Source organism: Conger conger, chromosome 10, assembly GCF_963514075.1.
Source record: "Conger conger chromosome 10, fConCon1.1, whole genome shotgun sequence".
Lineage (NCBI taxonomy): Eukaryota > Metazoa > Chordata > Actinopteri > Anguilliformes > Congridae > Conger > Conger conger.
Window position 1 is genome coordinate 14,095,425 of NC_083769.1, and position 21,299 is coordinate 14,116,723.

Genomic DNA, 21,299 nt, shown 5'->3' on the forward strand with positions numbered 1-21,299 from the left:
CATTCTCCTCTGACCTCTCTCATTAACATGGCGTTTCTGTGGGCAGAACTGCTGCTCACTGGATTTTTTGTTTTTTGCACCATTCTTTGCAAACTCTAGAGACTAGTGTGCGTGAAAATCCCAGGAGTTCAGCAGTTTCTGAGATACTCAAACCACCCTGTCTGCCAACAACAATCATTCCACGGTCAAAGTCACTTCGATCACATTTCTTCCCCATTCTGATGTGTGATGGGGTGAATGAGACTGGACACTTTTTCCTGAGCCTCTCTCTCTCTCTCTCTCTCTCTCTCTCTCTCCCTCTCTCCTCCTCGGAGTTCTTTCCCTACCCCCTGCTGTGACAGAGTGGCAGATTGGTCAGTGGGTCAGCAGTGTTGGCCCTTAACTGGGTATCTTTCAGTCACATGGGCTGCTTCATTCTAAAAGCGAGCATAATATGATTCAGTATTCAAACCCAAGTCTGTTGGGGTTTTATCAACCACTTGCCACAGGCCCCTTTCCCTTTGCTTCCTTATAACTGTAACACTGTAAGCACACTATTTATATTTCCAGCTTGTACATTAATGACTGGTGTTGACTTGTGTTTTTCAGCATTGTCCAATTACGCATGAATTTGATTGAGGCAGGATTCATTTTGTATATACTTACCTACAGGAATCTTATGAGCTGTGATTGAAATGACATTTTTGTCCTTGGTCCAGAGAGTGATATTGAAAAGGATGGGGATGTGAATGCTGTATTGAATGTGATGTGAAGCTGGCAGGTTCAGTTGTTCTTGCAACCTTGAGAAAGATATTTTTACCTGCATTGCTGCAGTGAGATATGCGGCTGTATAAAGAGGAAAACATGTCTGCGATGGTTAGATTTCAGCAGCCCCTTGATCATGTGTGTGTGCGTTAAGGGTTCCCAGGCTCCCAGTGCTGCCTGTGAGCTTCCAGGTTATTATGGTGTTGACCCACTTCTCACATTTTCTATGCGATGCGCTCTGCAGTGGAAATATCACCCAGGGACTGAATGGGTTTGGACCGAGCCTGAGCACACCATCATGGGCCCTCATCCACTGGCAGGTCACAGGGGTTAAAGGGGGGGTCACCACTTTTACCAGGTTGCTCATTCCCTACCGCTGTTAACTATGGTTATAATGCTAATGGTCACACTTAGCATTCAAACCTACAACAGGCTCATCAGACTAAGGCTCCTTAGCCAGTATTCCGCCCTGTCACCCCCAACCTCTGGATGCGACACGTTAAAAATGCAGTCATGGAGACCGCAGATCCCGCCCATCTACTGGTGCTTCAGAGTCCCCTTCCCCACACTTCGACAACAGCTGTGCACCCAGTGCATTGTGGGTTTGAAGCCTGAGCTGTGAGGTTATCACTGTGTCCTTGAGGAGAGTATTTGTTTCCATAGATTGCGACCATATAACATAGCAATTCTTGCACCTTGCTCCCACCACGACCAGATGCCAGGGGTCAGTATGGCAACATGTGAGCTAACTGTGGGACAGGAAACTTTGGATGGGGGGTGGGGGGTACAGGAGGTATGGCAGCCGGCCACTTCCCCAGGAAAATTTGACGCCTAATCTTGTGCAGGAGCTAGAACAGGGAGGCTTGTGTTTCTTGTTTCTTCTTTTTGGGGGAGGTTTTACCTGTTTAATTGGCATTCACTGAGTCAAAGCACAACACTTTCTAGATTTAACTTACATTTCTGTACTTAGAAAATATGGCTCATTCTGTAAGGCAAAGTGGAGGTCATTGAAATCTTACCACTTGCAGGTCCAGGCATATTTGTGAATCGTAATGATTTGCTGAATCATCTCAGCTGGGTCCTCCGATTAGCAGTTACCACATATCGTTAGTGGTAAACAGAGAAGCACTGACTAACCTGTCATTTAAAATGCCACATGATCACCTGAATGTTTTCAAACACTTCGCTGTCATAAAGCTCCGCCCTTTCATTGGTTGTTTTTTTAGGTTATCCCCATGCTGTTATGTTCTGAAAACACACATTGCTTATCTTATCACAGCCTCAGAATAACAAAATAAATAAATGAAGCCGTCCAACAATGTCGAAAGTACAGACGCAACGTGACTATAGTCCTCCCTCCCCACGCAGTTGACTACTGCGGCATTATAACGTTTTTGTCTAGTGGTGGCAGTGACGGGCAGATTTGCATCCGTCCGTCTACACGGGACTGCGGAAATCGAGCGGGCGGTAACTGTGTTAGGAGTCCATGTGAGTTGGCGGTCAGGTGTTGTGCAGTTATCCAGCTACAGGCACGCCGCCAAGGGAGCCGGGCTATTCTCGGAGCCGCGGAGGTAGGGAGGCGCTCGCTGCCACGTGAGTCCGTGTTTTGTGCTCATCTGCGACGCATGAGCAGAGACCGGAGAGGAGGGAATAGATACAAACACAGAGGAATAAACAGAAGGAAATGTGCATGAGAAATGGATGAAAGAGCACCGCATAATGAAGGCGGCCCCAGCTTGTTCAAACAACCAAACGGGAAACATCCATAATTGTATAGGCATTAAATATCGCTAATGCGATTGCACATCCTCTGTGAGGTGTTCTCGCTCAGTGGAGAGATTTGCTCTGTGCTTCCACATTTGCTCTGACTTTTTTTAAGCTCCCAAACGCTCGCTTGCTCGAGTGCTCAGATAGGCCTGTTACATTACGTAATTCACGGTATCGAGCAATGTTTGAACCTCTAAAAGCTCCTGCCTTCACCTGTCAGATATTGTCCAGAATTACATCACTCAAAATACCTCACTTGTTTTCCCCCCATACATTATATTAAAGTATCCTGGGAATAACATACAACACATCATGCTGCCCTGCCATTTCACTGTTTAATACAGTTTGCCTTATTTCCATATGGCCAGCTGTAAAACATTTTACCTTTATGTCTAGGGAAAACTAAACAGACAGACGGTGGTTTGTAGTGAGTGGAGTCAGGTGTGTGTAACTGGCAGCAGGTCTCTTGTACCTCTCCAGTTGTTATACTGTTCTCATAATTTGATTGTACCTGGGAGCAGTTTTTATGCCTCCGTGCCAGCGACAGGCATTATGTTTTGGGGTTGTCCATTGTCCGTTTGTCCGTCCCATTCTTGTGAATGCAATATCTCAGGAACACCTTGAGGGCATTTCTTCAGATTTGGCACACACGTCCACTTGGACTCACGGATGAACTGAATCAATTTTGGTGGTGAAAGGTCAAGGTCACTGTGACCTCACATCATTCTTGTGAACGCGATATCTCAGGAATGCAAGGCGAGGTGGTTAGTTGTGTTTTCTTTTGCCTGCCCAAGACCTTATGGGATCTCTTAAACTAGGTTAACAAAACCTGTTCAGAGAGGAACGGAGGTGGCAGTCTGATGATGAAAAATCAGCTAAAGAGTGAACAGAACACAATAATGCAGATTAGCACATTTTTGGGTAATGTTGTGTGTGTGGGTGTGTGTGTGTAATCTGAGATAAATGTAATGTACGAGAGCAGCACTACTCAACTCCACATCCTGTGGGCCGCAGTGTCTGCAGGCATTTAGTTCTGCCATGTGCTACACCGCCTGATTTCACATGAAAGTTTTTTACAATCACTTTGAATACTAATTTCAGAACCTTGAGGTAATTTTTCAAAATTGTTGACACAAAACTCAAAATGGATAATCAATATGCTAAACACTTTTCTAAATTGCTTGGATACAATATACGTCAACATTTACCCTATATTACACTATATTACACTACATTTACCCTATATTACACTATATTACACTCTATTACACGACATTTACCCCACATTACACTACATTTACCCTATATTACACTACATTTACTCTATATTACACTTCATTCGTGCAGCAGTGACTGAAGTGTTCCTCTGTCCTTCCTCTCGCCTGCAGGGGGCGTGATTCTGTACGCCAGGTCCACGGGCAGTGCCAGCCCCGGCCCGGGCAGCCCATCCAGCGGCTACCAGACCCAGTCCCAGCCCTCCTCCCCAGAAGAGGTGTCCTTCACTGAGCTTGGGGTGCTGAAGCACAGGGGCTGCCCTCCTTCACCCGAAACGGTCTTCCAGTTCCCCGAGGTTACGCTCCCCCCCGCCCCAGCCCCTGCCTCGGCCACCCCGGTCACCCACGACAACCACCCAATCGCAGGCAAGAGGTCAACTGGGTTCACAGGCACTTTCACCAGTGAGTACATCTAATCTATCTATCTACAGTACCTATCTGTCTGTCTGTCTATCTGTCTGTCTGTCTGCCTGCTTGTCTTTTTGTCTGTCGTGACCTTAGAATGACTACATTCTGAGTAGTTTTGAGATATTGAGCTTAAATTAATACATTTTGCCGAATGCTGAAAGAAAGAAAATAATACGGGTATGGCATCTAGATTTATTTGTTTCAGTAAAGGAGTAAAAAAAGGAAGTTTAGTAATCTCTCTCTCTCTCTGTCCCTCTCCCTCTCTCTCTCTCCCCCCTCTCTCTCCCCCCCTCTCCCCCTCTCTCTCTCTCTGTCCCTCTCCCTCTCTCTCCCTCTCTCTCCCTCTCCCCCCTCTCTCTGTCTCTCTCTCTCTCCCCCCTCTCTCCCCCCTCTCTCTCTCCCTCTCCCTCTCTCCCCCCCTCCCCCTCTCTCTCTCCTCTCTCCCTCTCTCCCTCTCTCAGAGGCTGGTGGTATGGTGTTGCTGTGTAAGGTTTGTGGGGACGTGGCGTCGGGGTTCCACTACGGTGTGCACGCCTGTGAGGGCTGCAAGGTGAGAGGGGGCGGAGCCCGGGGAGGGGGCGGGGCTTGCGCCACGCGACGCTAGCCTGTGGCGGCTAACATCTCGGCGCTTCTCTGTCACCCCCCGCAGGGCTTCTTCCGCCGCAGCATCCAGCAGAACATCAGCTACAAGATGTGCGTGAAGAACGAGCACTGCCTGATCATGCGCATGAATCGCAACCGCTGCCAGCACTGCCGCTTCAGGAAGTGCCTCTCCGTGGGCATGTCCCGAGATGGTGAGCGCCTGTCAATCAGCCTGTCACTCAGCCTGAACCACACCCACCACACCCAGACCTGTCAGTCTGCCTGAACCACACCCACCACACCCAGACCTGTCAGTCTGCCTGAACTACACCCACCACACCCAGACCTGTCAGTCTGCCTGAACGACCCCCACCACACCCAGACCTGTCAGTCTGCCTGAACGACCCCCACCACACCCAGACCTGTTAATCTGCCTGAACGACCCCCACCACACCCAGACCTGTTAATCTGCTTGAACCACACCCACCACACCCAGACCTGTCAATCTGCCTGAACCACAACCACCACACCCAGACCTGTCAATCTGCCTGAACGATCCCCACCACACCCAGACCTGTCAATCTGCCTGAACCACACCCACCACACCCAGACCTGTCAGTCTGCCTGAACCACACCCACCACACCCAGACCTGTCAATCTGCCTGAACGACACCCACCACACCCAGACCTGTTAATCTGCCTGAACCACACCCACCACACCCAGACCTGTCAATCTGCCTGAACCACACCCACCACCGCCACCACATCCAGACCCCACCCACTGATGCAGGGAGTTAGCCTCTTAACAGTGCAGTTCTATGAGTGGCATTGGAGGGCAATCCCCCTCCCACCCCAAAAAATTTGGTAAGGCTGCACTAGCATGGACAGGAATAAATAAATATCACAATCTAAGGAGGGGTTAGAGTCCGCTTCTGTGGAGGACATGTGGAGGACACAGCTCCTCTCTTCTCTCTCTCTCCCTGTCTTGCCCCTGTCCCTACCCTTCTCCCTCCCTCCTTCTCCATCTCCCTCTCTCCCCCTCTCTCTCCCTCTTTCCCCCCTCTCGCTCCCTCCTTCTCCCTCTCTCCCTCCTCTCTCCCCCCTCTCTCTCTCTCACACTCTCTCCCCCCTCTCTCTCCCTCTCTCCCTCTCTCCCCCCTCTCTCACGTAGACAGTGATTTATGAGAGCAGTGGCTACACAGGCCCTTATGCCATCACTCATCCCCAAAAGTACAGCGAATGTGGGATTTATTTTGGGAAATGGGAACACAGCCTCCTTGATTACTTCCAGTTTGCCCCTTTTCTGAACATCTTGTGCACTTAATTTATCAGCACAAGCAACAATTAAGACGGAACTGCACCCCTCCCCCCAGCATTAGCGCAGCCCTCATCAGTCATCAGACGTCTGTTTTTCAGAGCCCACTTATTTCGTCTCCCGCGCTGATGGACGTAGTTCCTCCGGAGAGCTAAAAAGCGGCGTCGCTGCGCGTTTTAATAAAGCTTGGAAGTCCTTTTTGGGGTCACCTAAAAAAGCAGAGAGGAAAAAAACAAAGCAGAAAAAAGCGAACGTGCCGTAATTTGCTTGAACACGTCGACCTACTTATCTTAGTTTAGCTTCTCCCTCCTGCCAGCTGGGCTCATTGTACCCAAGTCCCTCGCTTATTCACCTTGCGTAACCCACATATGAGAAAGTTTGCTGTTCGGGGTGGCAGTTGCTGTGGTCGGAAGAGGGTGGGGGAGAAGGAGAGGACGGTGGGGGTATGCGAAAGGAGGGCAGGGCCCTCGTGTCGGCCATTTTGAAACAGTTGAAAACCGCAACCTAGAAACACCCTTTTTAATGCACTACTTATTGTGAAAACAGGAAGGCTTCTTGCAACGGCCTTGCACGCCACGTTCTGCCGCACGCCCGAGCTCTCTCAGTGCCTTGTCTCCACCTGCAGCTGGGAAACGGCTCCGTGAATTTCAGCATCCCCAAGCCACAAAACCGAGGGTGTTTTTTTATCTCTGCAAAGTGTGGTGCAATTACAGGCTGTTTCCTCTAGGGGCGAACTGCTCTCCCTACAGCTGATACTCAAACATGCACAGAATGCCCAAACAAAAATGCCCCTACTTTGAGCTGAAAGGCTGCATTATGCCATCTTGTGATGTTTTTTTCCCATTCACCCTTATTTCCTGAGCAGAAACCACAGGCAATTGTCATCTATTCTTGGCCGTTATACCAAGAACTGTGGTCTACATTAACAATATAAGGTTTCACTGTATTAGACTACAGTATGTATAGAAATTATAGCTTATTATTATTGAAGCCTGCTTACTGCTGTATGAAAATGGCTAAACGAATAGCTGCAGATTATTCTAATACTCTATTTAACTACTCTATTATTTAACTATGTCAATGCAATGATGGCAATACAGTACAATTCATCACTGTACTTCACTGTCCAAAATAAAAAAAATGCAATTATGTGACATGTGTAATAATTAGCATACAATATTTGCTTGTTATAGTGATAACTTCAGCTTCAGAGAGATTTTCTTTCCTTTATGATCTCAATAAGCTGTTTGGTGTCATCATTTATGTATGAATATGGAATTACACATCATGAAACTAAGATAACCGTCATTGCAGTAACGAAATTGTCCTCTTTTGGCCACACGTTCGACAAATGGCAGCCGTTAGCGATGCAAAAGCTCTCATTGACACAGACAGTCTCGTTCTACACGTTCACGCTAATGTAAAACCACGACTTTACCTGTCCCTCGTCGCCCTACCCCACCTTTCACTCATTTTAAATTGACCCCCCCCCCCCCGTGTGTCTTAACCCCGCGACCGCATGGCGGATTCTCTCTCCTCCTGGAGTAAAGCAGGGACATGGAGTTCCTTCCGCCCCACTGACCTACTTTCACACAGAGAGAGGGAATAAAGGAGAGAGAGAAAGAGAGGGAGAGATACGCGCCAGGGTGTTGCAGCAGTGGAGTGGGGCTATAAATAGTTGGCCAGCTGACTGTCAGTCTTAAGTTGGGGGTGTAAGATGGGGATGGACTGGATGTGCAGTCACTGTGCTGGTAGATTCATAGAAATGTATTTACATTAATGGCTTTTGGCAGACGCTTTTATCCAGAGCAATGTACGGTTGATTAGACTAAGCAGGAGACAATCCTCCCCTGGAGCAATGCAGGGTTAAGGGCCTTGCTCAAGGGACAAACGGCTGTGCAGATCTTATTGTGGCTACACCGGGGATCGAACCAACGACCTTGTGGGTCCCAGTCATGTACATTAACCACTATGCTACAGGCCGCCCTTGAACCGGTAATCGGTATTCTCCCCACAAGCTACTGAAGCTATTACCTGACTAACATTATTCTAATAGATGAAATTGCAATTGTTTAATGTGTTAGTATTATGAATATATACAGTGGGCTCCAGAATGATTGGAACCCCTGACTGGCAATGTATAAAAAATGTAAACAAAAAAAACAATATGATTACTGAGATAAACTCAAAATGTTGAACATATGAAAAATACTGTAAAAATACTTTATTAATGTTTCAATGCAACCAACTAAAATCAAACATTCATTAAATAAAAAATATGTTTTACCAAAATCAATGTTCCACATTTATTGGCAGCCCTGGTTTAGTACTTGGTGCATCCACCTCTGGCAAGGATAACAGCAATTCCTAATTTTACACTCAATTTAGAATTGACTAAATTCAGGAGGAAGTGAATTTTAATTTCAGTTTGTCTAAATGCATTTTGATGAAGCGAGTGCAAGCCTGCTATCTTCTGAATGGGTGATAGAGAGAGGAAAGAGGGGTTAAAAGTGTGCATTGCCGCCATTTCTAACGGCTCTCTCTCTCTCTCTCTCTCTCTCCCTCTCTCTCTCTCTCTCTCTCTCTCTCTCTCTCCCTCAGCGGTCCGATTTGGGCGGATCCCGAAGCGAGAGAAGCAGAGGCTTCTGGACGAAATGCAGAACTACATGAACAGCCTGAATGACTCTGCCTCCATGGAGATAGACTCCCCCCCCCCGCCCGCCGAGGCCCCGCCCAGCCCGGGGGACAGCCAATCGGAGGAGGCCATCGGCGCCATCTCTCGGGCCTATCAGGACATCTTTGTGAGCGGCCAGGACAGGCTGGGGCAGAACAGCAACCACACCCCCCCGACCCCCCAGGACTGCCCCCGTGCCCCCTGTTGTGCCCACCCACCGGAGGGGTCTGCCTCCTGCCCCGCCCCAGGGTATCGAACCCCACCCTGCTGCCCCGCCTCCCTGCATGACAACAACCCTTCCTTCGCTTATGTTGACAACGGCCGCTACAGCCTGCCAGCTTCCTCCAATCAGAGCCATTCCCAGTCCAGTGTGGACCCACCCATGCAGACCTGCCCAGCCAATTACAGCAGCTGTCCTGCAGAGAAGTCCCAGAGCCAGACCTCCTGTCCGTGGAGACTGGGTACAGGCAGCAAAGTGCTGGTGAGTGTGTGTGTGTGTGTGTGTGTGTGTGTGTGTGTATGTGTGTGGATGCGTGAGTGCATATCTGTGTGTGTAGTGTACACATTAAAAGTTAAAGTCAATGTGAAAGCACCCAAGCTGTATTTACACCACGGCAGCCATTTTGGTGCAGGTTCCAGTGTGTAGAGTGTGATCTAAAATGGCTGCCTCTCCCTCCCCAGGCGTGTCCTCTGAACGCGTGTCCAGTGGCCCCAGCGGACTGCTCTAGCCAGCAGGTGTGGGAGGCCTTCTCTCAGTGCTTCACCCCCGCCGTGCGCGAGGTGGTGGAGTTCGCCAAGGGCATCCCAGGCTTCCAGAGCCTCAGCCAGCACGACCAGGTCATGCTGCTAAAGGCCGGAACATTCCAGGTACCCCACCCTGCTCCACCCTACCCTGCCCTGCCAGGCCACACGTGTGTTTGTGTGTGACAGCTGAAGCTAGGTTTTGAAAGCTGGTTGCTGGTTTTGGTAGCTGGTTGACCAGTTCTTGACCAGCTCAAGCTATGTTTTGAAACAGCTTTCATAGCTGGATCTTACACCAGGGTACTGTGAAGCGCACAACATAATCTACACAAGAAACAAAAATGTGAACGCAAACCCAGGATATATGCAAGCCCTTTGCTTTATATACCATACATTTACCGGCAAATCTGGTTGGAGTGACTAACCTTGGAGAGGAAAGGATTACTTCTTTGTGTGTAGTTGTCCATTGAACAATATTTACATCCAGTTTACATTTAGTGCCTCTGATGGAAATGAGTGGAATTGCAGCACACACTTGCGACGCAATAGAAAATTTGAATGCGCATTTTCTTATGCCAGAAACTACCCTTGCATTGCTCCTTGTATTCCTTACTGAGAGTATCTGGCTCTCACTTTTAGTTCTAGCAAGCGTTACAGGCATGTTCATTACATTACATTATAGGCATGTGGCAGATGCTCTTATCCAGAGCGACATAGAACAAAGTGCATACCCAAAACTGGGGTGCATTGAAAGACCCTAGAGGGGAGTACAGATTCAAGTGCTAGGAATACCACAAAGATAAGGACTTGGGCTTTGTAGATTAATCTAATGACAAAGGATTATATCTATAAAACCGTTGCAGGAAACACAAAGCGAGTAATAATATAGCACTTGCCGGTGTCCCTGACGTCTGGTTCCTCTCTCCCCCTCCAGGTCCTCATGGTGCGGTTCTGCTCTCTCTTCAGGCCTGGGGAGCGGGCACTGACCTTCCTGAACGGGCAGACGTACCCGCTGTCCGTGCTGCGGGCTCTGGGCATGGGCTCCCTGCTGGACGCCATGTTTGAGTTCAGTGAGAAGCTGGGCGCTCTGGGCCTGCAGGCCGATGAGATGGCCCTGTTCATGGCCCTGGTGCTGGTCTCTGCAGGTGAGGAGCTGCGATGTGGAGCACCTCACTTCCCCTCCACCTTCGACCTCTGGCTCAAATAGTATTTACTTTCGGATTTAAATACTTTTCTGTACTCTATTGATCTTGCCTGGTGCATTTGAGCCTGCAAGAATGAGCAGTTGGGGTTACTTTTGGGATCATTTTATGGGTTCCAATATACTAGGCATGGTTAGAGAAATGCTGAAGAGTATTTGAATCCAAAACAAATACTATTTGAACGCATGTCTAGTCTGAACTTCCTTAGCCTCCCTCTGACCTCTCTGTGACCTCTCTGTAACCGCTCAGTGACCTCAGTCCGACCCCTCTATGACCTCTCTTACCGCTCTCTGTCTGACCTCTCTGTGACCTTTCGGTCTGTCCTCTGTCTGACCTCTGGCCTCTCTGTGCCCTGTCCCAGACCGCTCCGGGGTGCTGAACGTGGGGGCGGTGGAGCAGCTGCAGGAGCGGCTAATCAGAGCCCTGCGCTCCCTCATCACTCGACGTCGCCCCGGCAACAGCGCACTCTTCCCCAAACTGCTCCTGCGCCTGCCCGACCTGCGCACCCTCAACACCCTGCACTCCGACAAGCTGCTGGCCTTCCGCATCGACCCCTGACCTGCCCCTCTCCTCCAATCACAACCCTCCTGTCTGCTTAACCACTCCCCAAGGAGTAACCCCGCCCCCACCCTTCACAGAACTGCAGAAAAAAGGAACAATGTTCCACTGAGACAATGCCAGTCTTGAAACTGTTTTGGTAAACACACACATAAATACACATACAATGACAAAATTAAATAGAATAAGGCCAGCATGAATGGATTAATTAACCTTTTAATGTTTTGTTTACTTTTTAGCTCCTATGAAACTGTTAGCCTGGGTCACATAGACCCAGGACATTATTGGCATTTTAAGGTAATACCGAATTTACTTTAAAATCAAACAATTACTTTAAAACAGGTCAGTTTTACCCAAAACGAACATAAGGGTTAAGGACCAGAAATAAGTGTTTGAGCATGCATGTGTGTATTTACTCGAGTGTGTGTGTGTGAATGCACATGTATTCGTGTGTGTGCATGCATCTATCTGTATGTGTGTGTGTGTGTGTGTGTGTGTGAGAGAGAGAGAGAGAAAGAGAGAGAGAGCATGTATGTTTGTGTTAATAGAAAGGTAATGTTTTTTTTTGTACATAACATGTATAGGTAAAACATAGTAAATCAGAACTTCTTATATATCAGCCATTTATATTTTGGAGTATTGAATAAGAGGCTGTAAAAGGGCATATAGTACAGTGTGGGACACTCCACCAGACAGCTTTGTAATAACCAGTATAATTTGATAAAAAATAAATCACACAATTATCTCTGCCATTTCAAATCTGAAAGCTAAGATCAAATCATAAAAATTGTTTTCATCTACAATTAAAGATGCAGTTCAGTCATATGCAAACTATTCCCTCAAACGGCTTCCAAGTGTCCAATATTTTACCCAATCAGGGAGAGCCCATGTGACCTTTTGTCAGATGTGTGTTTTGATTTGGTTTGATTTCAGGTTTTGTAAATACTGTATTCTGAGTGTTTGAATTTTGTCTGGTGGACCACAACAGAGGGGAATACTTTGGGGTCCATTTTAAGTGTATATTTTGTAGGATGTAATCATGGGGTCCAGGGGAATTTGGTTAAAAGAGTCAAAAAACGTCTGGTGGCACCAACTATCGGTTTGAACCTAAGTAAAACCAGCAGCTACCCTACAGCCCCATACCCTACCTTTCCAGCCAGAACCCTGAGTCCAACTCACACTTGAATTGTTTGTTGTTGTTGTTAAAGATTCTTAGATTATTGTTGATTCATCACAATGTACTGTATATATTGTAAAAAAGAAGAAATGCTAATAATGTCTTCTTAATCTTAATCTTCTTCCATTGAAATATAAAAAAAAATGAGATTATATACTGATCCCTGCCTTTGTGTCCTTTTCATATGCCTTTATTCTCCTGACTGGGTTTTACCCTTGTGCAAACACAGTAACTGTTTTACATGTTTTAAAGCACAGCTCTGTCAAAGGGGAGGAGCAAGAGATCATGCCTGATGACCTGTCAATCACATGAGCTAGCCTTCAGGAGCTAGCGCAGCCTATGCCACACATGCTAACATGAAAAACCTACTCTGTGCCTCTGGTGATTCAGTGAACTTGCACACTTCATGACTGTACCAGAATTTACTGCATTATTAGTTTGTAATCCAGTGCCAGCTGTACTGTTCATTTTTCTTGGTTAATGTGGAGAGCTGTCAAAACTATGGATGAATCTTTGGTGAGCAAATCAATAATCAAAACATCACCATCAATGTGTGGAAAAGAGTGATATTATTTTTCTACAGTTTCACATCCATTTAGAGTCCTTCACTACCTCTTCAGTTACACTTTACAACAGTTGTGCCAAAATAAGGCAATCACAAAATGTACAAGTGCCACCTTCAATAGAATATTACTCTTTTAACGTAAGAGTAATACATATACATAGCAAATCTATATTTTGAAAGATGTGTCATCTTTCGAGGATTGATATAGAGCATGTTTAAGATGTTAAATGTTTTATTTTCATCCATAAGTTTACCAGTATTCTACCATCAGCAGCCAACGTCGCCATAGTGATGGGTCATGAACCCCGCAATGAGTGGTGCTATCACCTATATGTCAGAGATTTAAATGAAATGTGAGATCTTAAAGATAAGCTCAAGCCGAACGTATAACAGTTCTAGCTACTGCAATATGACGTATACACAAGTGAGATGAATCTTTCAGTGGTCATTTCTGAAGGGGGACATCAAATGAGGACGTGCACGTTGCTGCATAACAGGATATTGATTGGAGGGGAACAGGCATTTGATCCACCCACTAGTACGCGATGACGTAAAATCGGAATTCAAATTGTTTTCAGGAAGTAGATGGAAAAATGAGAGGCATCAATTTGCAAAGCGCTTTGGATAAAAGCGCTATATAAAGGCAGTCCATTTACCATTTTCCATTCAAAAAACTTTGGTGTGAAAATACACAAGCATTACAATTGTATTAATCTAATGTAATATATACTTTCATTTTCATGGTTCGGAAGAATCGACTAAATTGAGGAAATCATTCATTTCAGCGTGATTTCAGCATGTCTTTAATACAGAGAGCTTTGATTGGTTTATGAGTCACTGACTGACAGCAAGCTCTAGCTCCACCCATTAGGGGCTGGCTCTGGCGCTCATCAGCACTGTCGAGGGGGAAAGACAAATTGGTGTGGAGGTAAACAAGGACACACTGGTCTGTTTAATGACCAAACGTAAATGTACCCAATTACTGCTAATGTATTCTGCCACACCATCAAAGCTGAGACATAGAGACACAGATGCAAGGAGGATTAATCACACCCAGCAAGACATGGAAGAAATACGTAGAAGGTGACTGCAAAAACTCAACCCAGACCACCCCCAAAATGGGAAAAATAATCACTACCACCGCTAAATTTGTAATTCTTCTGTTGGTTCAGTTTATAATTTCGTACCTCTCCAAATTACTGGCTTGGCAGCTGCATCAAAGTCTACTGCCATCTGCTGGATGGAGTACAGATTTGCCAGTACTGACTGTGGGGATGCAAACCTGTTTATTCTCCAAATCCTTGTGAAACTGTGTGTGTGTGTGTGTGTGTGTGTGGGTATTACAAGGCTAGCTGTATGCAGAGCTGCTCCTGACTAGGAGGGACTAGTACAGTAGTACACCCGCAGGGAATCAGTGGTGCTGGAAAGTAAAACAATTCCAGAGAGTAGAACTTGCCCTACATATAACATAGGAGCCATTTTAGTACAGTGGAACTCACCCTACATATTACATTACATTACATTAATGGCATTTGGCAGATGCTCTTATCCAGAGCAACATACAGTTGATTAGACTAAGCAGGAGACAAACCTCCCCTGGAGCAATGCAGGGTTAAGGGCGTGTGGATATTATTATTGTGGCTACACCGGGGATCCTTTTATTACAGTGGAACTCGCCCTGTATTACATAGGGGCCATATCAGTGCTGTATATTTGTTATGCTTTTAGGGGGGAGATCTTTTGTTCTGTGAATTTTCCCCTACAGTTTCAAGCCAATTTATTATTTTATTGTTTAAAATACCAGCTATGTTAAAAGGAAAATAGATATTTTGTGAATTGTCTTCACGAGTCTACAACAAAATAAAGGTATGACAAGTACTTTCGGTGAGGAGCCAGTGGCATATTTGTTTACTGAGCTCCTGATCACCGCTGAGTTTTTTAAATTATGATTTACATGAATTATTAATTCCTCCCTCACCCCCACCTGTCTGTGGAACAGCCTTGCCGTGGGCTGATTACATGGGTCACTATGGATATGGGAAGAAGACCAAAAAAAAAAAAGGGGGGGGTACATGCATAAATAAATTAATTAATTAAAATTAATTAATTAAGCCCAAATTCCAGGAAATAGAACATTCCTGAAAGTAGAATGGCAGATTGTATTAGATCACAGTAGTAAACGACAAAATCGACATAGAAACTTCCCCTACCACCTTCCACAAATCCTAAACTCAACCATTAGGAAGAGGCAGTTTTGACCTCAGACCAGGGGCAACTTCCACTTTAAAGAGAATGAAGTGGAAAACTTGCTTGTATGGTATTAGCCTACAGTAGGATATATATCAAAAACTCCACCTGTGCCTTCCTCTGCCATAGAACCGTTCTTGCTATATTTAGCACATTGCAGGTGGCCGTACTGCAAAAGCGAGTTATCAGCAGAAATAGTTACAGACTGTTCCATCAGGCAGTTTCTGCCTTTCATTATACTGTCTGAATTTGTATTGTCGTCACTTTTAAACTTCCTAATTATTACGAATATAGATGTAGGCTACACTCGTCTGATCGAAAGACAATATTTCTATTTTTTCAATCCAAATGCGTGCTTTCCCCAATTTTAAAATACGATGAAATCCGATACGAAGGAGAAATAACTCCGAAGTGCAGGGTGATTGCTTGTGGGAATAAACATTTCCCCAGCAAATATCATTTAGGCGCCACCTGGCGGAATACATTTTCATTGCACATTTCCCCTCGTTCTGATTGTGTTGCTTTTATTCTCCTTCACTCTGGTTAGCAATCCTACAATTCAAATTTAAATGTAGTTTCACATTTATTTTACTAGCATGCCAAGAACAATGTGTTATTTCCATAAGCTTACGAATGACGATAGCTGTTTTTCCCACATGTTTAAATACATTTTCCGAAGCTACAAACAGGTGTTTTTGGGTTTGCTTCAAGACCTGGTTCATTGTCATTTGTGGTGGAATCTTAGCATTGGATGTCTGAGCAGGGTACAAATACTTCCTTGAAATAATAGCTTTGGTAGTTTGAAACTGAAGTATTTTGGGGACTTGATTTTAGATACTTTCTCGGAAAAATTGTTTTTACCAATCAGTCACATTATGTCAAACATGCATTCGTTTTTTTTATCTGACGCTTTAATCCAAAGCGAGTTACAGTTGATTAGACTAAGCAGGGTCCCCCTGTAACAATGCAGGGTCAAGAGCTGTGCGGGTCTTATTGTGGCTACACCGGTGCTTGAACTACCAACCTTCCGGGTCACAGTCATGTACTTTAGCCACTAGCCTACAGGCTACCCCTGGATGCATTATTTAGAGTTTTTAAAAGGTGGTGTATTCTAGGTTAGTGTTCCCAAAACTGGAGTAAAACCTGTTTCCCGTATTGTGTGCTGTCCTCGTCACAGCGTTATCCGTTTCCTTTAATTTGCTGGTAGAACGCGGGGTAGGACAGATCTCCGAGATTTCCGGGTGAATCCCCCGCTGATACTGGCGGAATTTGGGTGCCGCTTTGTTGAATTAAATTCAGGCTAAATTCAGGAATATGGAATAACCTTAACATAAATTCATTTAAATACATGCATTTATCTCATTATTATTTGGATTTCTTTTTTTTAGCTTGGTTCATGTTCTGCATTTCCCCTGTCGTGTATTTATAGGAATACTTCAGTTGAAATTGTACTTCCCTCTAGGGTCTTTCAGCGAACTTATCCCCGGTTATGGGTATGCACTTTGTTGTACGTCGCTCTGGATAAGAGCGTCTGCCAAATGCCAATAATGTAATGTAATGTAATGTAAAAATATAGATTAAAATAGAGAGATTCAATAAAGAGTTTTTGCTACTTTGTTCCAACCATTCACCGTTCAGTAATCAGAGGGTAATGTACACGTCACAGTGTCCGTTCTCAAACGGAACAGAACCCGGAAGTAAAGGGTCATGGACAGATACAGTAGAATGCTAGCAGGATGTCATGAATTCATATTTATTTTATCATGAATAGTTATGGGAGTGTTAAATACAATAGTTTGCAAACAGCAAGAAGAAATCTGTGACGAGCGAGTGCCAAATAAATGGTAAGCTGACCGAAAGAGTTCGTGAAGAAAATATTTCTGGATAACTGGTTTACTGACTTGCTAGCTCGTTGCATGTATCCAACGTGTCTACCCTACCTCGACCAATGGTGTTCATCGCTTGTATGCTTATAGAGCCGCAATATGACATTAAGGATACCTTAGGATACCTTATTATTATTTTAGAGCTGTCCAATGATATCACGCTTCTAAACTGTAGTGGATGGAGGTTTCTCGTTGTCTGTTGTTTTCCGATGTGTGTGTAGTTCACACTCGATCACAATATCTAATAAAAACATTTGGGAATACACTCCACGAATTTATTTCACGTCTGCCTTCGCCAGCCCTTTCAAAAGTAAGTTACACGTATGCGTAGGGTTAGGTAATCGGATCCAGAGTGCCAGTGTCTATTTGAAGGCGGTTACTCGTTCCAACGAAATTCCTCGCTATTTGTATGCTCGAACTCGACCTGTTGTACCGACTGCAGCTGACCACTGATATGTTTAATTGTAATATTTCATTCAATTCATTCAGCAGACGCTCTTATCCAAGCTGACACAAAGAAAATACAATGCGCGTTCAGATTTTGAGAAGCAGCGCTGGATAAAAGTACATTTTTTAAATTTTTTGTTTAACACAGTGTTTTGCTTTTTGTAAAGTATCTTTGGCTGGAAGCTTTTGCCGAACTTGAATTCTAAACACTTTTTGCTACCATTCTTAAGCCAGTACCTTTATAATACATTTCTAATTTTCACTTGCAGGCTTGATGTGAGCTCAGAGACTCTGTTTCAAGGTGAACTCTAAAAACATTTAAAATCCCTGTGTTTTTCTTTCCCGCTCTTAGTTGCCCTTCATGGAGGAAGATGATGAGGTACTGAGGAAGAGGACTGCACACACAGAGAAATAACACACACATACACACACACACCATGCTGGTGACAGTGTACGTAGCGTTAGCGGCTCTCGGGCTCGTCTGCGCGGGGTTAGAGTTGGCGGCTCGCCGCGCCTCCCCCCCCCAGCTGTCCGCGGCGAACCCGGCCTTCCGCAGCTTCCAGACGCTCTTCCTGCGCGGCTACCTCCCGGCGCTGTGCGCCGACTGGCTGCAGGGGCCCTACCTGTACAAGCTCTACCGCCACTACAACTTCCTGGAGTCCCAGATCGCCATCCTGTACGTGTGCGGGCTGGGCTCCTGCGCTCTGTTCGCCCCGGTGGCGGCCTGGCTGCCGCAGGCTCTAGGGCGTCGCGGCGCCTGCCTGCTCTTCTGCGTGGCGTACTCGGCCTGCTGCTTCACCAAGCTGTCCCGCGACTACTTCACCCTGATCCTGGGCCGCGTGCTGGGCGGCCTCTCCACCTCCCTGCTCTCCACGGCCTTCGAGGCCTGGTACCTGCAGCGCCACCTGGGGGCCAGAGACTTCCCGCGCGAGTGGATCCCCGCCACCTTCGCCCGCGCGGGCGGGTGGAACCACGGGCTGGCCGTGGGGGCGGGGCTGGCGGCTAACCTGCTGGCGGAGTGGGCGGGGCTGGGGCCGGTGGCTCCCTTCCTATTGGCCGTGCCGTTCCTGGCAGGCTGCGGGTGGGTGGTGCTGTGGGAGTGGGGGCGGGAGGAGGCGGAGGGAGAGGCGGAGCAGGGTGGGCCCCTTTTGGGGGCCCCGTCCACCCTTCCCCCCGGGCCCGGGCCCTCTACACGTGCACGGCTTTGGCGGTCTGCCCTGGACGGCCTCCGCTGCCTGCTGGCGGACCGGCGGGTTGTGCTCCTGGGCGTGGTCCAGGCGCTCTTCGAGAGCGTCCTCTACATCTTCGTCTTCCTCTGGACGCCGGTGCTGGACCCCCACGGGCCACCCCTGGGCCTCGTCTTCTCCTGCCTGATGGCGGCTAGCATGGCGGGGTCCTCCCTGTACCGCCTGGCCACCTCCCCCCGCGGCCGGCTGCAGCCCCTCCCCCTGCTGTGCGCGGCCGTCCTGCTGGTCGCCGTGGCGCTGGGGGTGCTGACGGTCTCCACGGCGCCCGGCCGCCCGCGCCCGCTCCGGTCGTTCCTGGCGTTCCTGCTCCTGGAGCTGGGCTGCGGCCTGTACTTCCCCGCCGTGGCCTTCCTGCAGAGCCGGGTCGTTCCTGAGGATCGGAGGGGGGCGGTTCTTGCCTGGCTCCGCCTCCCCCTGCTCCTATTGGCCTGCCTTGGGCTACTCGCGCTGCACGGGGAGGTGTCGGGCAGCGGGGGGGGCGAGGGCGGGGCCGGGACCAGTCACATGTTCGGGGGCTGTGCCGTGATGATGGGCTCCGCCCTGCTGGCGGCGGGGGGCCTGCTGGCGCTCGGTCGCCATGACGACCACCTCCGGCTGGGGGAAGGAGACATGTAATCACAGAGGAACGTGGGAAAAGCACGGCAGACCACGCGGTTGGGCTTCCTGGGGAGGATATAAACGCTCTTTGCACTGACACCATAGACCATAGAAAAATATGGACCAAGTACCAGTTACGTCACCCACTGACTATACATGGGCTCATGAAAAGCCCTTTGAAGACCAGGAAGTGAGGTTTGTCGGTGCTGCCATGATGTACAATCTGTCCCTGATTCACCCACAAAGCATTGCTGAATTGTCCTTGGCTGACACACAGAACACATCGGCGGATCGGCGCGATAGAGGACCCTTTTCAGAGGACTGGAATGCTCTCATGTTCAATTACAGCACTGGTGTCTGAATCAGGACTGTGTGCATTTGGCCTTTTAGATGTTTACCACCATTGAGATTGACCTGGCCTGGTCTCAGCAGGGTTGTCTTGCTACCTTCCATTAGAGAAGGACAACCGGTGTCATTATTAGCCTGATGCTGCTGTTCACTAAGAGGGGCCAAGCAAGGAGGGGGGTGGATCAGCAGTGCACACATGCAACCACAGGGTGGCGCCAGTGAGGCTTCCCCCCCAGTGTTTTTTTTTTTTTTTTTTTTTTTTTTTTTTTTTACCCGGACACTGTCGTCATGGAGTCTGGAAAGGTTGCTTCACTAGAATGCAGTCGGCACTGAGGAAACGCCCAAAGTAAACAGCGCTGCGCTCTACTGAAGGCCCTAGCGCAGTTACAGCCATTTCCCCACGGCTGCGCCACGGCCCTGTGGGTGGGCCTGTCCTCGGGCCTGCGGGGCTCGTGGGACGTGCAGATGACAGCGCACCTGCTGTGGGCGAAGAACGTCCTTGTCGGAAGGCAGACACACTCTGTTCATCCCTCTGAGTCCCAAGCCCCATGTGGAGTGGCTCCACTCAAATCCCAAGGGGCTTTGGCTTTGGTTGAGAGAATTGAGAAAGTTGAGAGAATTTTGTAGGGCTTTAATGGGGGCTAAAAAAATAGTACTGCGGTCGTTTTGATTGGTTGGAGAGGTGTAAGGTCGAGAGTATCACATGGCACCCTCGGGATTTTGCGGGAGTTAAACTTCAGTGCCATATGGGGACCCACTGAAAGGGTGAAGAGAACCTCTGCAGGCACATCAAGTGATCTGCTTTGGGGCACCTGTACAGGTGTGTTCAATGATCAGTTTAAATAAATATTTAATATCTGTAGGTTAAATGATCTGTTCTTGTATGTCTGTCCAGCTGTAATGGAATGCACTCTTTTTTTTCCTCAGAATTGAAAGTAGGTTGCATTTTGTGATGGGTGACTGGGGCTTCATTTACCAAACAAGCATGGCTATCACACACAGCAATGATTGGCTCAGCACAACAATAATGTCTTTTGATTGGCTGCTATGAGTGGCTGAATGAGAATAAACTGGCTCCCCATGCAGTCGGACTCCCCCATCACCAGTTAGGTCACTTCCTGTTGCTGTGTGGCTCGGAGTCAGTGTAGTGGGTATGGACGATTGATTAGACTGTACAGATGTATCCATTTGTGGGAGAAATGGGAGTGGGAGAAATGAGAGCAACTTTGTTTAATAAACCCAGAACTATGTTATTATTGTTACTGTCATTGTGAAAACATGGGTTTGGGTCAATAAACAGAATAAACCAAGATGACAGAGTTCCAGGTAATTTTAACATTTTTCTAGATCAATTCAACAGTCTTGTGTTCTATGTTCAATATTTGCCTATATATGTTTTTTTCTTTTTTCCCTTACATAAAACCATGACTTTAAGGAGAGAGGTCTCCTTCAGTGATTTGTACATTCTTATAATATCTTTTAAGAGAGAGAAAATAAAAATCAAGGATAACATTTTGAGC

At 47.1% G+C, this 21,299-nt stretch overlaps 2 protein-coding genes across 2 annotated transcripts in view; both read left to right on the forward strand.

The window, feature by feature from the left end:
- LOC133139615 (nuclear receptor subfamily 1 group D member 1-like) overlaps positions 1-12,602 on the forward strand; it is a 16,172-nt gene extending 3,570 nt beyond the window's left edge. Inside the window, exons 2-8 of the mRNA XM_061259198.1 lie at positions 3,900-4,187; positions 4,655-4,743; positions 4,843-4,987; positions 8,692-9,245; positions 9,446-9,631; positions 10,440-10,650; positions 11,069-12,602. Of these exons, the coding sequence (XP_061115182.1) occupies positions 3,900-4,187; positions 4,655-4,743; positions 4,843-4,987; positions 8,692-9,245; positions 9,446-9,631; positions 10,440-10,650; positions 11,069-11,265 (1,670 nt within the window). The 3' untranslated portion in view covers positions 11,266-12,602. The remainder of the gene's footprint in view (positions 1-3,899; positions 4,188-4,654; positions 4,744-4,842; positions 4,988-8,691; positions 9,246-9,445; positions 9,632-10,439; positions 10,651-11,068) is intronic.
- Positions 12,603-16,951: 4,349 nt separating this feature from the next.
- On the forward strand, positions 16,952-21,291 carry mfsd5 (major facilitator superfamily domain containing 5). Its single transcript, XM_061256600.1, has 2 exons — positions 16,952-17,098; positions 17,940-21,291. Exon 2 carries the CDS (start codon positions 18,025-18,027, stop codon positions 19,447-19,449), a length of 1,425 nt encoding a protein of 474 aa, XP_061112584.1. The 5' UTR covers positions 16,952-17,098; positions 17,940-18,024; the 3' UTR covers positions 19,450-21,291.
- The last annotated feature ends 8 nt before the right edge of the window (positions 21,292-21,299 follow it).

What these genes read in the sequence shown, in the direction of transcription:
- mfsd5 (XM_061256600.1), top strand. Translation starts at nt 18,025, where the DNA reads ATGCTGGTGACAGTGTACGTAGCGTTAGCGGCTCTCGGGCTCGTCTGC.